Raw genomic sequence first — 20041 nt, forward strand, 5'->3', positions numbered from 1 at the left:
CCACCAACAGTGGAAGAGCATTCCCTTTTCTCCACACCCTCTCCAGCATTTACTGTTTGTAGATTTTCTGATGATGCCCATTCTAACCGGTGTGAGGTGATACCTCATTGTCGTTTTGATTTGCATTTCTCTAACAATTAGTGATATTGAGCAGCTTTTCATGTGCCTCTTGGCCCTCCGTATGTCTTCTTTGGAGAAATGCCTATTTAGGTCTTCTGCCCATTTTTTGATTGGATTGTTTGTTTTTTTTGATATTGAGCTGCATGAACTGTTTATATATTTTGGAGATGAATACTTCGTGTGTTGATTTGTTTGCAAATATTTTCTCCCATTCTGAGGGTTGTCTTTTCATCTTGCTTATAGTTTCCTCTGCTGTGCAGAAGCTTTGAAGTTTCATTAGGTCCCACTTATTTATTTTTGTTTTTATTTCCATTACTCTAGGAGGTGGATAAAAAAAGATCTTGCTGTGCTTTATGTCAAAGAGTGTTCTTCCTATGTTTTCCTCTAGGAGTTTTATAGTGTCTGGCCTTACATTTAGGTCTTTAATCCATTTTGAGTTTATTTTTATGTATGGTGTTAGGGAGTGTTCTAATTTCATTCTTTTACATGTAGCTGTCCAGTTTTCCCAGCACCACTATTGAAAACGATGTCTTTTCTCCATTGTATATCCTTGCCTCCTTTGTCACAGATTAGTTGACCATAGTTTATCTCTGGGCTTTCTATCCTGTTCCATGGATCTTTATGTCTGTTTTTGTGCCAGTACCATATTGTGTTGATTACTGTAGTTTTGTAGTATAGTCTGAAGTCAGGGAGTCTGATTCCTCCAGCTCCATTTTTTTCCCTCAAGATTGCTTGGCTATTCAGGGTCTTTTGTGTCACTATACAGATTTTAGGATTTTTTGTTCTAGTTCAGTAAAAAATGCCATTGGTAATTTGATAGGGATTGCACTGAATCTGTAGATTGCTTTGGGTGGTATAGTCATTTTCACAATGTTTATTCTTCCAATCCAAGAACATGGTATATCTTTCCAACTGTTTATGTCATCTGTGATTTCTTTCATTAGTGTCTTATAGTTTTCTGAGTATAGGTCTTTTACCTCCTTAGTCAGGTTTATTCCTAGGTATTTTACTCTTTTTGTTGCAATGGTGAATGGGATTGTTTCCTTAATTTCTCTTTGTGATCTTTCATTGTTAGTGTATAGAAATGCAAGAGATTTCTGTGTGGCAGGGAAATTTTAATGAAAGATTTGCCCATGTCATATTTCACTTTTTGTAGCTTTATCCAGTTTGTGTGTGTGTGTGTGTGTGTATGTGTGTGTGTGTGTGTGCGCGCGCTATTATTTCTTCCAGATCTAATTTCCCTGAATCCAATTTTGTGGTTGTAAATCTTGTCAAGAAGATTTTTTTCTTCTGTTGATTTTTTTTTAGCATAGATCTCTCTGTGCTATGACTGATTTTTTTTTCTGTTGATTTTTAATCAATAGCAAATGTTAATAAGTGTAGTTTTTTTTAATTGAGGTATAATTGACACTTAAATAGGTGAAGTTTTGACCATTGTCAGTTTTATTTTGTGTTATTTTATGTCAGATTATTTCTGCCAATAGAAGTCTTGGAGCAAAGAGCATTAGTAAGTTAAAAAGATAAGCTCTGGGAGCAGTATTAGGTGAAAAATCCTTGGAGTCATTTATTTTACATATTTTTGAAAATTTTCATAATAAAAAGTTAGGAAATCATTGGGGGGTCAAAAAGGCCCCAAAATATCATGGCCAAAAATCATTTTACTTTACTCAACAAATATTTTTTGAGCATCTATTAGGTGCCAGGCCCTGAGGATACAGTGGTAATCAAAATGAAGTCCCTGTGAGGCTTACTTTCTATTTAGAGTATGAGGATGGAGAAGGTGGCAGGGGCTGTTTAGACTGGATGAACAGGGAAGGTCTGTGAAGAGGCACCATTTGAGCAAAGACCTGCATGAAGAAGGGAAGAGTGAGCCATGGAAAGATCTAGGGGCCTGACATTCAGGCAGAGGGAGCAGCTAATACAAAGACCCTGAGGTGGTAATGGGCTTGGTGTATTCAGGGAACAGCAAAAAGGCCAGTGTGACTGTAGGGCTGTGTGTGAGGGAAGAGTAATATTTGATGAAGACAGGGAGATAAAGAGAAACAGAGCATGTAGGGCCTTTTAGGCCATTTCAAGAATTTTATTTTTAACTCTGAGATGAGAAACTTCTGAAGACAAGTGATATGGTCTGGAAGGCATTGAAAAGCTCATTCTGGGTGCTATATTGAGAATATTCTGTAGGAGAGAGTGTAAGAGTGGACGTAGTGAGAACAGCTAGGAGGCTGTTGCAATAATGCTGGTGTGAAGTGATGGTCACTTGGACTAGGGTGGTCCTGGAAAAGAAGGAAAGTGGTCAGATTTTGAATACATTTTGAAAGTAGAGCCTAAGTGATATGCTGATGGGATTGATGTGGAATGTGAGTGAGGGAAAGAGCAGTGAAGGATGACTTGGAAGTTTTGAAGTAAGGCAGGGTTTGCTTTTGGGGTGGGGGCAGGGGCAGTCATTGGAATTCATGCACTTGGGCATGTAATGTTTGAACTATCTTTGGTCAGTGTTGGAACTGTCCAAGTATACCCCATGTGAGCCTTTAACATGCATTTGAATCCTCCAGGGTATAAAGATGCAGATTTCTGACACAGCAGGTCTAGGGTGGAACTGAGATTCTGTGTTTCTAACTAGGTAATACCAATGCTGTTGGGCCTGGGCCACACTTTACTGCCAGGGCAGTAAATAGTTAAATTCTAGTACATTCTGGGGCTCAAAAGTGAGGCTGGCCTCAATGAGCTGGGGAGTGGTCCAAGTACAGAAGCCATCCTTGGCTGAGGAAGGATGCTTCCTCGAGAACAAGACCTGAGAGGAGCTGTGAGGGGGGCAGGGTGTGGGAGGCCTGCTCTGAGGGAGGTGGCCCCTAAGGGTCAGTGTTCTCTTCTTTGACTTCCACCTGCCGCATCCGCCACTACTGCTCCTGCAGACAGTTTTGCCACGGTGCTGAGAGCAGGACAATGACCCAGCCCAACGCCCTGGATTGATGCGGAGGGAAACTGCTGGTGTATAGCCTGGTACGGTCAAGGGAAGGGGGATCAGGGACACCCAGCAGGGATCCTCCACTCATGTTCTCTTCCTGCCCTTCCAGAACCTCTTGGCAAAGCAAGGACTGCGGCTCCTACGGGGCCTGAGACAGGGCAACGTGCAAGAGAAGGTGGCACTGGCCAAGAAGTTCCTGGCAAAACTGTGCTTCCTGGCCCAGGAGGTAATGCCTCGCCCACCCATTTCCCCACCCTGAATACCCTTTCTCCTAAGCCTACCAGAGGTCTTTGGGCAGCGGTGACCTAACATTTGTCCTGTGGGTAGATACCAGGCCATGGATGTATTGCTCTGAGCATAGGACCAGGCTCCATTTGGAGCAGCTAAGGGTGAAGATGCGTGTTCTAGGGCCCAGCAGGGATACAGGGAACATGAAGATCTCTTTGGAAGAAGGTTTGAGAGTACATTTCCTTGGCATGACTTTCCTGATCTGAAGCTCTGAACACAACACATGGGAAGGGTAAAGGACGTTCACATTTTTAGAAAGCTTCCTTTGCTAAGCGTCTACATGTGTTTCCTTGTGTGATTCAACAACCTTGGGAAGATGTTACCCTATTTGACAGGTGCAGAACCTGAGACTTAGAGAAGGAAGATGACTGATCCACCATGTTATAGCTAGTTAAGTGGTAGAACTAGAAGTCAAAGCCAGTTCTGCCCCACTCTGAAGCTCAGTCATTCCCAAAGGCACAGAAAGTTTTGACCGCTGGGGCCAATATGTCCTCAGGGTCAGTGAGGAGTTGGATATTGGTCTCAGATCTTGAAGGGCAAGTTGGAGTTTGGCAAGTATGAAAGAATGAAGAGCATGTGCAGAGGCACAGCTGGAAGGCAGAGCAGTGGAAGGAGATACAAAATAGAGAACTTACTGTAGTGAATTTTAGTGCAAAATTATTTATTTTGAATGAAAACTGTCTTTTGTCAGCTGACATTTAAAAACATTTTCTGACTTAAATATGCCTCCTGAAATAATATAGGTTAGTTTCACTATTTTCCAAACTTTATTTAACACCGTTTATATTATTTTGCTTTTTTTTTTTTACTTAAAATTATGTTTGTTGTGTGTAGCTGTAATTTGTCCATTTTCATTGCCGTATATTATTCAACTGTATGCCTATGCTATAATTCACTTGTCCATCCCACTGCTGATGGATATGTGTATTGATTCCAATGGGTGGTGATTAGAAACAATGTTTCCAAGACCATTTTTGTACATGTCCTGGGTGTAAGTGCAAGAGTTTCTCTAGGGCAGTGATTCTCAACCTTTTTTGGACTCAGGACTCCTTTACACCCTTAATAATTACTGGGGACCCAAAAGAGCTTTTGTTTATGTAGATGTATCTACTGATATTTACTATTATATAAATTAAAACTGAAAAAAAATTAAAACCTGAGAAATAAAAAAATTATTCAGTAAGATATTTAAAATAATAATAGTAAACCTATTGCATGTTTTAAATATATTTATATAGGGAAACATAAATATATTTTTAGAAAAATAAATATATTCCCCAAAACAAAAAATGTAGTGAGAACAGTGGCATTGCTATAAATTTTTTGCAAATATCTGGCAAAGAATTTTTATACTCTGCTATATTAAAATCCATTGGTCTATCTTGCACTTTGAATGAATTTGTTATCCTTGCATGATTTTGAATCATCATATATAGGTCATTTAGAAGTTTGGTTCCCTGAATTATGTATACTTTCCAAATGTTCATGTGTTTCATTATACAGTATTAAGAAATCACATTAGTTAATATCACCACCAATCTCACTAGAAAAATCTTTAAGTGTTGGGAAGCTGTCAAGCTTACAATGGCTAATACAAGAGATACAATTTTTCCAAAATTGTAATTTTACATTTTGTTTTATTCTTAATCTTGGAGGAAAAGCTTTCGTTCTTTCACTATTAAGTATGATGTTGGCTGTGGATTTTTCATAAATGCCTTTTATCAAGTTGAGGAAGTTAAATTCTGTTCTTAATTTTCTTTATTAAAAAATATTTATTTATTTATTTGTTTCTTTCTTTCTTTATTTTATTGGCTGTGTTGTATCTTTGTTGCTGCATGCGGGCTTTCTCTACTTGAGGTGAGTGGGGGCTTCTCTTCATTGTGGTGCATGGACTTCTCATTGAGGTGGCTTTTCTTGTTGCAGAGCATGGGCTCTAGGTGCGTGGGCTTCAGCAGTTGCAGCATGCAGGCTCAATAGTTGTGGCTCGCGGGCTCTAGAGTACAGTTATGGCGCACAGGGCTTAGTTGCTCCGCAGCATGTGGGATCTTCCCAGCCCAGGGCTCGAACCCGTGTCCCCTGCATTGGCAGGCAGTCCTCTGTGCCACCAGGGAAGGGTGTTGGATTTTGTGAGATGCCTTTTCTGCATCAATTGAGATACTCATTTGTATTTTTTTCCTTTGTTCTGCTATTGTAGTATTGATTGATATTCTTAGGTTGAATCACTCAAGCATTCCTGAGGTAAATCCCACTTGGTCATGGTATATAATACTTTTTATATGCTGTTGGATTCAGTTTGCTAATATTTTGTTCAGAACTTATTCCTAAGGGATATATCTATATTCATAAAGAATATTATTCTGTAATATTCTTTTCTTATGATGTCTTTATGGGTTTTTCATATCAAGGTAATGCTGGCTTCATAGAATGAAATAGGAAATATTCCTTCCTTTTCTGTTTTTGGTAAGAGCTTGAGAAGTACTGGCGTTAATTCTTCTTTAAATGTTTGGTAGAATTCACCCGTGAAGCCATTTGGTCTTGAAATTTTCTTTGTTGGGAGGTTTTTGATTACTAATTCAGTATCTTTACTTGTTATAAGTCTGTTGAAATTTCTATTTCTTCTTGAGTCAGTTTAGATAAATTGTATGTTTCTAGGAATGTTCTCACGTTCACTTCTGATTTTAGTTATTTATGTCTTGTCTCTTTTATGCTTTGTCAGTCTAGCTAAAGGCTCGTCAATTCTGTTGATTTTTCCAAAGAACCAACTTTTGGTTTCATTGATTCTCTCTATTGTTTTTCTATTCTCTAGTTTGTTTTTCTCTACTCTAATTTTTATTTACTTCCTTCTGCTAGCTTTGGGTTTAGTTTTCTCTTCTCTTTCTAATTCCTCAGGGTGTAAAGTTCAGTTACTAACTTGAGATCTTTCTTCTTTTTATGTAGACATTTATAGCTATAAGTTTTCCTCTGAGCCCTATCTTTGCCACATATCATAAGTTTTGGTATGTTATGTTTTCATTTTCATTCACCTCTAAGTATTTTCTAATTTCCTTTGTGATTTCTTCTTTGATGCAGTGTTTAATAAGAGTATGTTGTTTAATTTCCATGCATTTGTGAATTTTCTAGTTTTCTTTCTATTTTTTTGGAAAAGTTTAAAATTCCTTAATTTTTTATTCCTGTTACCACTACCACAATTTACAGGGCAATATACCTGATGTAATAAAAAGAAAAAGAAAAAGACAAAGCTACAACAGATAAAAGACCTCATGAATGTACATTTAATGACATTACATTGCATTAATCAATAATTACACTTTTTGCAAACTGTGGCTATGACAGTCCTGAACAAGAAGGGTTTCCTGTTTAAGCTGCAGTAACTTTTCTGAGTATAGATCGTTGTTCCCGTGGCAGATTTTTACAATTCCTCTGATACATATGGGACGACTGTCTCAAAGTAACCTGCAGCTATCCTGACAACTCCTTGCTCTCTCTCCTGCTAAGAACTGTAACCCTTTTCTTCTGAGTTTTTAGAACCTTCTGCTACCATATCCACCACTTCCACCACCAGATCCATAATCACCACCATAGGGACTGTCTGAGCTTCTTCCACCAAAACTGCCCCCCTTCATGAGTCCATAATTTGATTGCTGTTGTCCACTATAATTTCCAAAATCATTATAGTTCCCACCACTACCATAGTTACTCCAAAATTTCCTCCTTCATTGTAACCATCATATCCTCCACCACCGCCACCATTTCCACCACCTTGGTTTCCATATCCTGGTCCACCACCACCATAGCCTCCTCTACTGCTATAACCAGGTCCACCGCCATAGTTGCCACCATCACCTCCAAATCCGTTATATCCACCATCACCTCCTCCATAGCTACCTCTACTGCCACCACCTCCACCACCATAGCCTCCTCTTCCACAAAAGTTTCCACCACAGCCAAAGTTACCTCCACCACCTCCAAAGTTTCCTCCACGACCCATAAAGTTGCCAGATCCGCCTCCATGACCTCTTTGTGATCCAACAGGTTGCATTTCTTGTTTAGAAAGGGCCTTTTTCACTTCACAATTATGCCCATTAATAGTGTGGTATTTCTGAACAATTTTATCAACATATCATGATCATCAAAAGTTACAAAAGCAAATCTTCTCTTTTTTCCACTATGCCTGTCTTCCATAACTTCTGTGGTTTCAATCTTGCCATACTTTTCAAAGTAGTCTCTCAGATTATATTTTTCTGTATCTTCTTTAATACCACCAACAAAAATTTTCTTCATTGTTAGATGGGCACCAGGCTTTACAGAATCCTCTCTAGAAATAGCTCTTTGGTTCCACTACACATCCATCAACCTTGTGTGGTTGAGCACACATTGCTGCATCCACCTCTTCAACACAAGAGTAAGTCACAAAACCAAAGCCCCTGGAACGTTTTGTTTGGGGGTCTCTCATCACCACACAATCTGTAAGTGTGCCCCATTTCTCACAATGTTCTCTTAAGCTATCATCAGTAGTTTCAAAGCTCAGACCACCAATAAACAGTTTTCTCAACTGTTCTGCTTCCTTTGGATCATGGCCTTCCATTTTGAGACTGCACTCACCTCTTCCAATTAGGGTTCAATGTCTTCTTTCTATTACTGATCTGTAGTTTCATTCCACTTTGGTCAGAGAAAGATACTTTTTATGATTTCAATCTTTTAAAATGTATTGATACTTGTTTTGTGACCTACCATATGGTCTATCCTGGAGAATGTTCTATGTGCATTTGAGAAGAATGTGTATTCTGCTGTTGTTGAATAGTGTTTATATATCTCTGTTAAGTCTAGTTGGTTTACAGTGTTGTTCAAGTTCTCTGGTTCCTTAATGATCTTCTGTATAGATATTCTATCCATTATTGAAAGTGGTATATTGTAGCCTCTAATGACTAAAGTAGAACTATCTACCAGATATCATATTTTTTAGTTCAGTTATTTCCATTTGGCTCTGGTTTTCTTATGTTTCTTGAAATTATCCATTTTAAACTCTGTGTACTTTTCCCATTAGATCCTTTAGAATTTTTATCACAGTTATTTTAAGATCCCCATCTAATAATTCCAACATTTAGATTATCTATGAGTCTGTTTCTATTGATTATTCCTGTATTAACCATGGGTAGCATCTTTTACTTTTTCTATGTCTTGAAATTTTTTATTATTGCCTGGATTTTTGTATAAAAGAATAGTATGGGGGGCTTCCTAGGTGGCGCAGTGGTTAAGAATCTGCCTGCCAATGCAGGGGACACGGGTTCAATCCCTGCTCCAGGAAGATCCCACATGACACGGAGCAACTAAGCCCGTGCGCCACAACTATTGAGCCATTGCTTTAGAGCCCGTGAGCCACAACTATTGAGCCCATGTGCTGCAACTACTGAAGCCCATGCTCCTAGAGCCCATGCTCTGCAATAAGAGAAGCCACGGCAGTGAGGAGCCCATGCACCACAACGAAGAGTAGCCCCCACTCACCGCAACTAAAGAAAGCCCACGCACAGCAAAAAAGACCCAACACAGCCAATAAAATAAATAAGTAAATAAATAAATTTATAAATAAATAAATGAATTCTAGAGCAAATTTGAAAAGAAATTTATAGCAAACAAACAAACAAACAAACAAAACCAGTATGGGACTTCCCTGGTGTTCCAGTGGTTAAGACTCTGCACTTCCACTGCAGAGGGCATGGGTTCAATCCCTGGTGGGGGAACTAAGATCCCACATGCTGCATAGTGCAGCCAAAAAAACAAAACAAAACAAAACAAAACAAAACAAAACACCAGAATAGTAGAGACTAAAATAAATAGTAGATATCTCTAGAGAGTTTTGATGAAGTCTGTCTAATTTTTCTTTTATGTTTATTGCTTTCTGTTACTTGTGTAAGAAAACTTTACTACCTCCAAGCCACAAAGATATTCTCCTATGCTTTTAGGAGAATAAAGATAATCTCCTAAAAGCCTTATGGTTTTAGATTTTACACTTAGGTCTCTGACTGTTCTCAAGTTAGTTTTTGCATATGGTGTGACATATGGGTCAAAATTCTATTTTTAAAATATGGACCTTGAGATAGTTTAGCACCATATGTTGAAAAGATTTCTTTTTCCCATTGAGTGGATTTGGCTTTTTAATTGAAAATCAGGAGGCTGTATAAGTGCCTCTGTTGAATTTTTCATTTCAATCATTGCACTTTTTATTTCTGTAAGTTCTATTTTTTTTCAAATCCAGTGTGTTATTTTTCACAATTTCTTATTCCCAGTAACTATTTGTCAGGTTTCTCTTTTGTTTCATTTAAATATAGTAAGCAGAGCTGTTTTTGTATTATCAGATGATTTCAGTAGTTGGTTTTGGGAGGTTTGGTTTCACTCTCTGTTTCTGCCAGTATAATATCAATACTTCATGGTTGTTTCCTTCTGTGCTTAGTTGCTTTAAACTGTGAGCTATTCATTATAGTTTCCCTAAAAAATTATTTGTGAGACTTCTATGAGTCCTGGAATAAAGGTACATTCTTCCAGAAAACATTTGACTTTGCTTCTGCCCTTGATCACCTTAAACTAAAATTTGTTTATATACTTTGGAAAGTATGCTCTTGTTGGTCGCATCGTTTGCAAATATTTTCTCCCAGTCTGTACGTTGTCTTTTCATTTTTATGGTTTCCTTTGCTGTGCAAAAGCTTGTAAATTTGATTAGGTCCCATTTGTTTATTTGCTTTTATTTCTATTTCCTTGGGAGACTGACCTAAGAAAACATTGGTACGATTTATGTCAGAGAATGTTTTGCTTGAGTTCTCTTCTAGGAGTTTTATGGTGTCTTGTCTTATATTTAAGTCTTTAAGCCATTTTGAGTTTATTTTTTATATGGTGTAACTTCATTGATTTACAAGGCATGATGATTTTATTTTTATTTTAAATTTATTTATTTATTTATTGACTGTGTTGGGTCTTTGTTGCAGTGCGCAGGCCTCTCTTTGCAGTGGCTTCTTTTGTTGTGGAGCATGGGCTCTAGGCACATGCAGGCTTCAGGAGTTGTGGCACACGGGCTCTAGAGCACAGGCTCAGCAGCCGTGGTGCATGGGCTTAGTTGCTCCGTGGCATGTGGGATCTTCCTGGCCCAGGGATTGAACCTGTGTCCCCTGCACTGGCAGGCAGATTCTTAAACACTGCACCACCAGGGAAGTCCCAAGGCATGATGATTTTAAATAAGGGAAGGAGAGGGTCAGCTTTGGAGTGATCAGTTCTAGCTATTGTTTGTTTGCTTACTCAGTGATATTTGAAGTCCTACTATATGCCAAATATATGAAGCCCTGGGGACCTACCTCTGTCATGTTTCTTGCCCTTTTGGGGCTTATGTTCTGGTGAGGGAGACAGACTATGCATCTTATTTATTTATTTTTATTTTTAATTAATTAATTAATTAATTAATTAATTGGCTGAGTTGGCAGACTATGCCCCTTAAATGAATAAGAAAAATAATAATGATCTGTAGAGATTGCTAAGGAAGATTTACAGCAGCTAAGTGGGCAGAGGAGAACCTGCTTATGTAAGGTGGTCAGGGAAGACTTCTCTGCAGAGATAGCATTTAAACAGAGATCCAGAAGATGGGAGCAAGCCAGTCACACATGGTAGAGAATGAGTTGGAAGGGAAGACTGAAGGCAGGAAGACTGTCCAGTTGTCTGGACAAGTGAGGAAGGGAAAGAAGGGGGATGTTGGCAGGACCTGGTGATTAGATGTTGGAGGAGAAGGCTGACACCAGCTCAGGTACTTGGCTAATGTGAATGGGCACAAGGGGGCATCACTGGGTAGAGGTCAGGTTGAGAGGAGGGAAAAGTAAGAAAATCAGGCTCACACAGTCTCCAGCATGGTGAACCCTGAAGACCTTATGCTAAGTGAAAAAAGCCAGTCACAAAAGAACAAATACATATGATTCCACTCATATGAGGTACCTAGAGTAGTGAAATTCATAGAGAGAAAGTAAAATGGTGATTGTCAGGGCTGGGAGTGGGAAATGGGAAGTTAGTGTTTAGTGGATACAGAGTGTCAGTTTTGCCATGAAGAAAGTTCTGGAGGTGGGCGGTAGTGCTGGTTGCACAACAATATGAATGTCCTGCTGAACTGTACACTTAACAATGGTTGAGATGGTAAATTTTATGGTACGTGTATTTTAATGCAATTAAAAACAGAGAGAGAGAGAGGGACTTCCCTGGTGGAGCAGTGGTTAAGAATCCACCTGCCTGCCAATGCAGGGGACATGAGTTTGAGCCCTGGTCTAGGAAGATCCCACATGCTGGAGCAACTAAGCCCATGTGCCACAACTACTGAGCCGCCTGCTGCAACTACTGAAGCCCAAGTGCCTAGAGCCTATGCTCCACAAGAGGAGCCACCGCACTAAGAAGCCCATGCACCACAATGAAGAGTAGCGCCTGCTCCCTGCAACTAGAGGAAGCCCATGTACAGCAACGAAGACCCAACGTAACCAAAAAAAAGAGAGAGAGAGATCAGAAAAAAAAAGATTGGACTTTGAGTCTGAGATGGCCTGTGGGACATTCAGGGGAGAGATGTCCAGGAGGCAGGCGGCCAGATGGACCTGTGGGGTTTTGGGGTAGGTCAGGGCTAGAGATGGACATTTGGTCTGTCCATCCAGTGGAAGCTGTGGGAACAGGTGGTCTCAACTCCAAATTCACCTCTGTAACCCAGTTCTCTGCCTGCAGCCGCAGCCACCGCTCCCAGATGTGCTGGTCTGGATGTTCAGTGGGCAGCACCGAGCGGCCTGGGCCCGGATCCCCACCCAGGATGTGCTGTTCTCTGTGGTGGAGGAGGAACGGGTCCAGGACTGTGGGAAGATCCAGACTCTGCTGCTCACAGTGAGGGGCCCCGGGGTGGGGGGGGCAGTGCTGGGGACTAGAGTGGGGTGAGGCTCATAGGGCCACACAGGCATTGGGGTGGAGCCATGCGGTGCACAATAGGGGTCCCCAAATTATTTATTTATTTAAATTTTTGGCTGCACCAACTACAACTTGTGGAATCTTAGTTCCCCGACCAGGGATTGAACCCTCGCCCTTGACAGTGAAAGTGCTGAGTCCTAACCGCTGGACCACCAGAGAATTCCCTCCAAACTCATTTTTTAAATTAAAAGTTTTTAGTTAAAATTTTTTAATTAAAATTAAAAAAAATTTTTAGGGCTTCCTAGGTGGCGCAGTGATTAAGAATCTGCCTGCCAATGCAGGGGAAATGGGTTCGATCCCTGCTCCAGGAAGATCCCACATGTCGTGGAGCAACTAAGCCTGTGTGCCACAATTATTGAACCTGCGCTTTAGAGCCCGTGAGCCACAGCTATTGAGCCCATGTGCTGCAACTACTGAAGCCCACGCGCCTAGAGCCCGTGCCCCACAACAGGAGAAGCCACAGCAATGAGGAGCCCGCGCACCACAACAAAGAGTAGCCCCCACTCACAGCAACTAAAGAAAGCCCGCATAGAGCAAAAAAAGACCCAACACAGCCAATAAAATAAATGAATAAATAAAATTTTTTTATTTTTAATTTTTTCAGTTAAAAATTAAATATTAAAAATGTTTAATTGAAAATTTTCTTAACTTTTAAAATTATTATTATTTTAAAAAGTACACCGAACTCTTTTTAATTATCCAAAATTCCAAAAGCAGATTGTGCCTTTATTCAGGTGAACTTTGATGTGAGATAAACACCAAATTTTGTCATCTCTGGGCCTGAACTGGCCCTTTTGCTGACTGGGCTCTGATAGATGAGCAGGGGTATGAAAATAGGAGTGTGACTAATTAGTTCCTACAAGTACAGCTGATTTGGAGGCAAAATATTGGTAAATGTCCATGGGAGAGACACCAGAAGGGGCCCTAGCGGTGAGAAGCTGTGACCACTGGGGTAAGGGACAGGGAATCTAAATGTGTCTGGGGTGAGGGGACAGATGGGTGAGTGTGGGGTAAGGGAGTACAAGCTCCGAGCACAGTTTTGGGGTGGGGGCCTGGAGTATAGGAAGCGGCCGTGTTGGGGCAGGAGGAATAGGGAATCGGAGTTTAAGAGTAATGGGGTGTCGGCTGGAGGGCATGAAGAGGGTGAGGTACAAGGAATGCTCTTTGGATTAGGGATCTGGTGATTCAGAGAGTAGGGGCCTGCCTTGGAGGAGCAAGACGGTTGGTCTAGCTGGGTTAATGAGAGGTGGGCCCTAACATGCCTCCTCCCCACAACAGGCACCCGGGGCAGCTCCTGGTGAGATCTGTGCCAAGCTGGAGCTCTTCTTGTGGCTGGGGCTGGGCAAGCAAGCCAAGGCCTGCACCTCAGGGCTCCCCCTGGACCTGCTGCCGGAGTCCTTGGCTGGGCTGCCCCACAGCCTGTACCGGGACGGTGAGTACAGGGCATGGGGCAGGCGGGCCCACGAGGCCCAGGACCCAACTCTCCGTTTACCCGAGGTGCGGGGCTAGATGCTCAGCTGGGGGTTCGGAGGGGTCAGGGTCAGGGACTCCAGTGGTCCCTGAGCTAACATGGCCCCTTCCTTCTCTCCACCCCAGACTTCAGCTACTTCCAGCTGCGGGCTCACCTGTACCAGGCCCGAGGCGTGCTGGCAGCAGATGACAGCGGGCTCTCAGACCCCTTTGCGCGAGTTCTCATCTCTACTCAGTGCCAGACCACATAGGTGAGGGCTGGGTTGGGATGTGGGCGGAGGGGCACTGGGAGACAAGGTGGGGTGGGGGGCTGAGCTTTTTCCAAGGCTCTAAGTCTCCCTTCCTGCCTTGGATTTTCAGGACAAGATATTGGATCAGACCGTGCTGATTTAGGGGGTGGTGTAGAACCAGAAGGTTTTAAGGGTGAGGCGTTCCCCTGACACCTACTGTCGCCTCCTCTCCTGCCTGGCCCTCAAGATCCTGGAGCAGACACTGAGCCCCCTGTGTGATGAGCTCTTGGTGTTCGATCAGCTGACTGTGGACGGGAGGAGGGAGCTCCTGCAGGAGGAGCCCCCGCTAGTGATGGTCAACGTCTTTGAGCACAATAAGTTTGTGAGTGTGGCCTGGGCCCGCCTGGTTTCCCACCCGCCAAGGATCCCCTCTCCTTGTCTTGATGCACCCTCGCCTGGTTCCTGAGCCTCTTCTACCTTTGTCGTCACTGCCCTGCTCCCTGCAGGGTCCCCCTGTATTCCTGGGCGGGGCGCTGGCTGCCCCAAGGGTAGAGCTGACGGAGGACCCTCACCAGTGTCCTGAGCTGCAGTTCTTCCCCCTGAGGAAGGGGCCCCAGGCAGCCGGGGAGCTCATCGCCACCTTTGAACTCATTGAACTGGACTACAGTAGCCCGCTTGAGGTCAGAGTGCTGTGGTGCAGCTGGCACACGCCGTGGACCACTCCTGCTATCCGTTTAGGTCATCCAGCTCAGGGATGTGGGCATGTCCCAGGGTTACCCCTCTAACTCCTTTACCCCCAGAGAATGCAGGCTGCGGGTCTGTCCTGGGGCCACCTCACTGGACCTCCTGACTCCCGGGAACACTAGAGGTAGACCTACCTGAGGTTCACCTTGCTAGGCCTTCCACCCCAGAGAACCCAGGCCGCGGGTTGACCCTCATGCCTCAGACACCCATCTTCCTTCCTGTACATGGCTGTTTCCTGAGACAGCCCCCTCCTGCCAATCCTGACTTGCCAGGTCCCTCTGGATTTATATGTCACTAGCAGCCCTCCATTTCTTTTCCCCAAGCCCAGGCTTTCCCGCCTTTGGCCTGATTCCTCTGTAACCTCTGATCGCTTTCTCCCTGCAGCCTTCAGTGCCCAGTGATGTGGAGCCCCAGGACCTGACCTCCCTGGTCGAGCCCCTCTCCGGACACCTATCCTTGCCACCCCACGTGCGTCCAGTGCTTAGGGAGTTCCGTGTTGAGGTAGCACCAGGCACTCACATCCTCCTCCCTTCCCAACACCTGGGTGTCCCTCAGTCAAGTACAGGCCCCTGAATCTTCCACTTCCCAACCCCAGGTACTGTTCTGGGGTCTGAGGGGCCTTGGCTGTGTGCATCTGTTGGAGGTGGAGCAGCCCCAGGTTGTGTTGGAGGTGGCTGGTTGGCGAGTGGAGGCCGAGGTCCTCGCCAGTTACCGTGAGAACCCCAATTTCACTGAGCTCGTCAGGCATCTGACAGTGGTGAGGACATGAGCTGGGGGCCAGAAGGGCTGGGCTGAGAAATGAGAGAGGGCAGTGGGATGCAGAATTTCTGGCTGGTTATATTAGATTAGCCCAGGCGTCACCAAACTTTCTAAAAGGGGCCAAATAGTAAATATTTTAGGCTTTGTGGGCCATACAGTCTCAGTTGCAATTACTCAACTCTACTGCTGTAGCATGTAAACATCCATAGGCAACAAGGAAATGAATGAGTATGACTGTTCCAATAAAGCTTTATTTACAAAAACTGTCAGCAGGCCAGATTTGGTTTACAGGCAATGACTGGCTGATCCCTGGATTAATCCATGAACTGGTGATGCTCTGTTGGCTGTATTGATTGAGCGGATGAAGTGTGAGTCTGAAGAAATCTAACTGAGACGCCAGGGGCTACGAAGACAAGTACTTTCTTTGTTTAATTTGTAATTACTGTAGGTAGTATGGGCTTTTTAAAAAATATATTTATTATTAATTAATTATTTGGTTGCGTCGGGTCTTGGCTGTGGCAGGTGGGCTCCTTAATTGTGGCAGGCAGACTCCTTAGTTGTGGCATGCGAACTCTTGTTTGTGCGTGGGATCTAGTTCCCTGACCAGAGATCAAATCCGGTCCCCCTGCATTGGGAGCTCAGTCTTAACCACTGTGCTGCCAGGGAAGTCCCAGTAGTATGGGCTTTGGAGTCAAATTCTGGCAATGTCACCCAGGAGCTTGTCAAGTCACTTGTCTGATTTGAGTTTTAGCTTTCCTGTTTGTTTGTTTGAAAAAAGGACAAATGAGGGCTATGAGGAGCCAATGAGAGAAAGGATCTTGGTGAAAGGATTTTGTAAACTGAAGAGTGCTGTGCCTGGTGAGGGGGCAACTGGGACAAAGCACAGTGGTTCCAGACTGCAAGTGGGGACACAATGGCAACAACAGCAACAACAGCAACCCAACACTATTTCATGCCTGTGTTTCACGTGCAGCAGTTTTCAGTCTGAAAATGTGATTGTCCGTTTTCAGAAGATGATGAAACGGAAAGCACTTTGCTCACTGAACTTCTAGGGGGTGTTTCCTCTGGTTTCCTATTTTGTAGTGCAAGTTGAGGAAAACACCCCTCTCTCCATTGTGCACTTGAAAAGAATGTGATAGCGTCTGTTGTTGGGTGGAATGTTCTGTAGATACCAATTAGGTCAGGTGGGGTTGATAGTATTATTCAAGCCTTCCTAAAAAAAGTCCCCCTGGGAATTTTATGTCTAGTAATTCTACCCATTGTTGAGAATACGGTATTGAAGACGCCAACTTTTGTTGAATTGCTTGTTTCTCCCATTGTTTTCTGTCATTTTTTTACTTCTCATATTTTCAGTTTTCGCTGTTAGGTGCATGTATATATATATATATAATTGTTATAGCTTCCTATGAATCGACCTATCATTATAAAATGTCCTTGTTTGTCTCCAGTCTGTCTCTGTTGTTGTTGTTTTTTTGGCTGCATTGGGTCTTTGTTGCCGTGAATGGGTTTTCTCTAGTTGTGGCGAGCGAGGGCTCCTCTTCATTGTGGTACACGGGGTTCTCAGTGCAGTGGCTTCTCTTGTTGTGGAGCACAGGCTCTAGGCACATGGGCTTCAGTAGTTGTAGCTCGTGGGCCCTAAAGCACAGGCTCAGTAGTTGTGGCGCACAGGCTTACTTGCTTCACAACATGTGGGATCTTTCTGGACCAGGGATTGAACCCATGTCCCCTGCATTGGCAGGTGGATTCTTAACCACTGGGCCACCAGGGAAGTCCTCTCTTTTTTGTCTTAAAGACTATTTTGTTTGATAACATAGCTACTCCAGCTCTCTATGGTTGGTATTTGCATGGCATATGTTTCCCCATCCTTTTACTTTCGACCTATATGTGTCTCACTAAAGAGTATCTCTTAAACAGCATGTAGTTGCATCTTTTTTTTTTTAAATCCAGTTGACAGTCTCTGTCTTTGAACTGTTTAGTACAGTCATATTTGATGTTATTATTGATATGGTTGTATTTACATTTGCCACTTTGCTATTTGTTTTCTATGTCTCATATATTTTTTGTTCTTCCTTTACTGTCTTTTGTATTAAACAGATCTTTGTTAGTATACTACTTTAATTCCTTAGCTGATATTTACTTAGCAGCTGCTCTAGGGATTACAGTATGCATACTGAGTTTTCACAATCTATTTCAGATTAATACTAATTTAGTTCCAGTAAAATAGAAATACTTTTCTCCATTATAACTCCATTCATCCCTCCCCCTTTTGTGCTATAACTGTCACACATATGTAAAATAAAACCATCAATACAGTATTATAACTATTGTTTCCCCCCCTCAGGATCCACTGATAGATATAGAATTTCTGGATTAAAGGGCGTACATAGTTTTATGGTTCTAAATCTATAGTAGCAAATTGAACATTGGTCCTTTACATAATAATAACAACAACAGCTTCATGTTTCTGATAGTGCTTTGCAGCCTCCAGAGTACTTTTGTACTGTTGTCATTTGATACAATAGTCTTTCCAGTCCAGGATTGTGTCCCTTTTTAGCTGGGAAATGGGTTCAGAAGGCAGTGACTAACCAGAGATGACTCAATGAGGCTGTGGGCTTCGAATGCATATTTAGCTGCATTGTTTCCTCATCTGTCTCTGCTGCTGCCTGTCTCTCCTCCCCAAGTCTGCAGAGGCACAGGTGCTCTTTCCCTACCCCCAGGACTTGCCGGAGCAGCCTTACCTGCAGCCCCCTCTCAGCATCCTGGTGACTGAGCGCCGGGCCTTTGGGCGCACAGTGCTTGTGGGTTCACACGTTGTCCCCCATCTGCTGAGATTCACATTCCGGGGTCATGAGGATCCCCCTGAGGAGGAAGGAGAGGAGGAGACAGGGGACCTCATGCCTGAGGGACGTCAAGGTAAGGCGGCTTTCCCCTTAGGGACTGCCAGACAGAAGTCCATCTGGTTCCTGGCTGAGATGGTTCCAGGGGACCCTCCAGTGGGGCATGGAGTCTGACTTCTACTTGCCTGACCTTCTCCTGGTGACTTTTATCCCCTCTCAGGACAGAGGTCCTTGGATCCCTTCTTGGCTGAAGCGGGGATGCCCAGGTGGCTCCTGAAGGTGATGGAGTATGGGGGATGGGTGGAGAAGGGGCTGGTGGGGCTTGGGGTGATGCCAGGTTAGAGGCGCTGCATTCTTGCTCCCTCAGGCTCCTCTGAAGAAGCTTCCTCTGGGAGGCCTCCTGAATCAAGGTTCAGAGCTGGAGAAGGACATCCCAGATCCTGAAGAGCTTGACTGGTGGTCCAAGTACTATGCATCACTGCAGGAGCTCCAGGGGCAGGTGGGAGCCGAGCAGGGTCCTGGGGGCGGGAGGGGGGCTGGAGGCAGAGAAGGGGGAATGATAAGAAGAAGGAGCTCATCAAACATGGAGCTCTGCACCTTTTCAGAGCTCTTTGTTACAGCCATAGTTTCTCATCTTCACAACAATTTGAGGAGCTGGGGATTATTAACTCCGTTATCTAGACCTGTGTTGTCCAACAGAAATATCGTGTGAGCCACATATGTGATTTTAACTTTCGTAGTAGCCACATTAAAAAAAAGTAAAAGGAAACAGGTGAAATTGATTTTAATAATATATTTTATTTAACCTAGTATATCTACAATATCATCTCAAGACGTAACCATCATAAACAATTAATGACGAGACATTTTACAGTCTTATTTTATGCTAGTCTTTAAAATCCAGTGGGTGATTTACCCTTCCAGCACATCTCAGTTTGGACCAGCCACAGGTCAAGTGCTCCGTAGCCACATGTAGCTGGTGGTTACATATTGGGACTATATGATAAACTAAATATGAAATTGCAAGTGGTTTACCCAGCTGGAACTTGAACTAAAGATTCCCAATTGCCTATCCTGGAAAAGGGGTAGATTAAGGAGGTAAAGGATGGGGAAGAATCTCTGACCTGCCCTTTGATTTCAGACCAACTTCGATGAGGATGAAATGGATGACACTGGGGATTCAAGTAAGCGACTGGCTTTCTTGCTTTTCCTCTTTCTGTCTCCCTCCCTCCCCCTACACCAATATTTCTAACAGGGCATTTCTGCTGTTCCCAGATGGGGGCAACCTCATTTCTGTGGATGGGGAAGCCCAGGACCAGGGTGAGGCTGAAGTCAAAGGCTCTGTGTCCCAGAAAAAAGCAGTCGCCACTCTGAAGGTAACCGGGTGTTTTAAGAGGGGATTCTGCTCAGATTCTGGACATTGAGCTGTCACCTCACCTTTAAGATCTACAACAGCTCCCTGGAGGAAGAGTTTAACCACTTTGAAGACTGCCTGAATGTGTTTCCCCTGTACCGTGGGCAAGGGGGTCAGGATGGAGATGGAGAGGAAAAAGGGTCTGGGAACCTTGTGGGCAAGTTCAAGGTATGTTTGGGAAAGGAGTGGAGGACCAGGGAGCACAGGTGGGGATGCAGGAGGAAGACTCTCTTACCCATGTCTTTTC

At 43.3% G+C, this 20041-nt stretch overlaps 1 protein-coding gene across 1 annotated transcript in view; it reads left to right on the forward strand.

Moving 5' to 3' along the window:
* The window catches only part of LOC130833929 (fer-1-like protein 4), a 45999-nt gene that overhangs the window by 13097 nt on the left and 12861 nt on the right, over positions 1–20041 (forward strand). Inside the window, 15 exon segments of the mRNA XM_057704052.1 lie at positions 3033–3120; positions 3195–3311; positions 12107–12259; positions 13619–13772; positions 13937–14061; positions 14288–14422; positions 14547–14720; positions 15169–15285; positions 15380–15538; positions 18240–18456; positions 18601–18659; positions 18748–18879; positions 19522–19564; positions 19656–19756; positions 19825–19962. Of these exon segments, the coding sequence (XP_057560035.1) occupies positions 3033–3120; positions 3195–3311; positions 12107–12259; positions 13619–13772; positions 13937–14061; positions 14288–14422; positions 14547–14720; positions 15169–15285; positions 15380–15538; positions 18240–18456; positions 18601–18659; positions 18748–18879; positions 19522–19564; positions 19656–19756; positions 19825–19962 (1912 nt within the window).

The sequence above is a fragment of the Hippopotamus amphibius genome, chromosome 12 (genome assembly GCF_030028045.1).
Source record: "Hippopotamus amphibius kiboko isolate mHipAmp2 chromosome 12, mHipAmp2.hap2, whole genome shotgun sequence".
NCBI lineage: Eukaryota > Metazoa > Chordata > Mammalia > Artiodactyla > Hippopotamidae > Hippopotamus > Hippopotamus amphibius.